We start from the raw sequence: 1,491 nt of genomic DNA, 5'->3' as shown, positions 1-1,491 counted from the left end.
GAGAGAGAGAGAGAGAGAGAGAGAGAGAGAGAGAGAGAGAGAGAGAGAGAGAGATAGAGAGAGAGAGAGAGAGAGAGCGTGTGTGACATGTTCGGATTCCCGCTCGCCACTTACGGTTCTCGTCGAACAGCGTGAAGACAACGTCGACGACGTAATCCTCAAGGTCAACGTGAGCGACAGTCTTCGCTACGTGCTGGAGTGTCGCTGCAAACACACGAAGCGGCGTCAGTCTATACCGTGCAGGAATAAGGGAGCGTCAGTCAATATATCGTGGGAGGAGGGAGAAAGAAGGAGGAAGGGGGGATCTAATGTCGATCAAGGGACAGTGTCAGTCAATATCGTGGGAGGAGGGAGAAGAAAGGAGGAGGGGAGGAATCTAGTGTCGATCAAGGGACAGTGTCAGTCTATACCGTGTGGGAATAAGGGAGAGTCAGTCAATATCGTGGAAGGAGGGAGAAGAAAAGAGGAGGGGAGGAATCTAGTGTCGATCAAGGGACAGTGTCAGTCTATACCGTGTGGGAATAAGGGAGAGTCAGTCAATATCGTGGAAAAGGAAAAGGAAAGAGAAGAAAGAAGAAGAAAGGAGGGGGGAATCTAATGTCAGAGATTAACACCGTGGGGGAGGCGGAGAGCTAGCGTCAAACCAAGACGACGCTCACTCACATGCAGGTGTCTGACTAGAATGGGTCGGGGGTTAGGGCATGTAGAAGTGGGTGTGTCACGCACGACGCGCTCCGCACATGATACGTACGCGCATCGACGGACGCGCGACATGAAACGATACGATGCGACATGATACGTATGCGGATCGACGGACGCACGACACGATACGATACGATGCGACATGATACGATATGACATGACATGATACGTACACGGATCGACGGACGCACGACACGATACGATACGATGCGACATGATACGTACGCGGATCGACGGACGCACGACACGATACGATACGATGCGACATGATACGATATGACATGACATGATACGTACGCGGATCGACGGACGCACGACACGATACGATACGATGCGACATGATACGTACGCGGATCGACGGACGCACGATACAGATTACGATACGATGCGGGCTATATACGCTATGAAAGTGAGACGGATGCGATCTACGTCGGCGGCGATCGACGGACGCCGACACGATATGATCGATTGCCGACATGATACGCTATGACTGATCATGATACGTACGTGGATCGACGGATGCACCGGCCATGTGATAGAACGTCAGTGCCGTGTCGACGTCGGTGATGTTCTTCAGGAACCGCGAGAACTTGATGAACTCCTCCAGAGTGATTCCCTGCGAACAACAAGAGAACAACGCGTGAACGACGATCGCAGCACGGCACCTGTCTCGTCGGCGGCGGCGGCGTCGTCGTGGTAACGTGTGAACAGCATATATCGGCACCGCCTTAAAGTGATTACGTCACCGTAAATAGTAAAAATAAAAAAAATATTTCCACTTTTTCACAA

At 51.8% G+C, this 1,491-nt stretch overlaps 1 protein-coding gene across 1 annotated transcript in view; it reads right to left on the bottom strand.

The window, feature by feature from the left end:
* Positions 1-1,491, bottom strand: part of LOC106819710 (calcium uptake protein 1 homolog, mitochondrial-like) — a gene marked incomplete at its 5' end in the record, with an annotated part of 3,687 nt that overhangs the window by 1,337 nt on the left and 859 nt on the right. Inside the window, 2 exons of the mRNA XM_014824309.1 lie at positions 115-204; positions 1,210-1,318. Of these exons, the coding sequence (XP_014679795.1) occupies positions 115-204; positions 1,210-1,318 (199 nt within the window). The remainder of the gene's footprint in view (positions 1-114; positions 205-1,209; positions 1,319-1,491) is intronic.

Source organism: Priapulus caudatus, unplaced genomic scaffold, assembly GCF_000485595.1.
Source record: "Priapulus caudatus unplaced genomic scaffold, Priapulus_caudatus-5.0.1 Scaffold4131, whole genome shotgun sequence".
Lineage (NCBI taxonomy): Eukaryota > Metazoa > Priapulida > Priapulimorpha > Priapulimorphida > Priapulidae > Priapulus > Priapulus caudatus.
The sequence above is the reverse complement of the archived record's forward strand: the minus strand, read 5'-3'. Positions and strand labels throughout refer to the sequence as shown.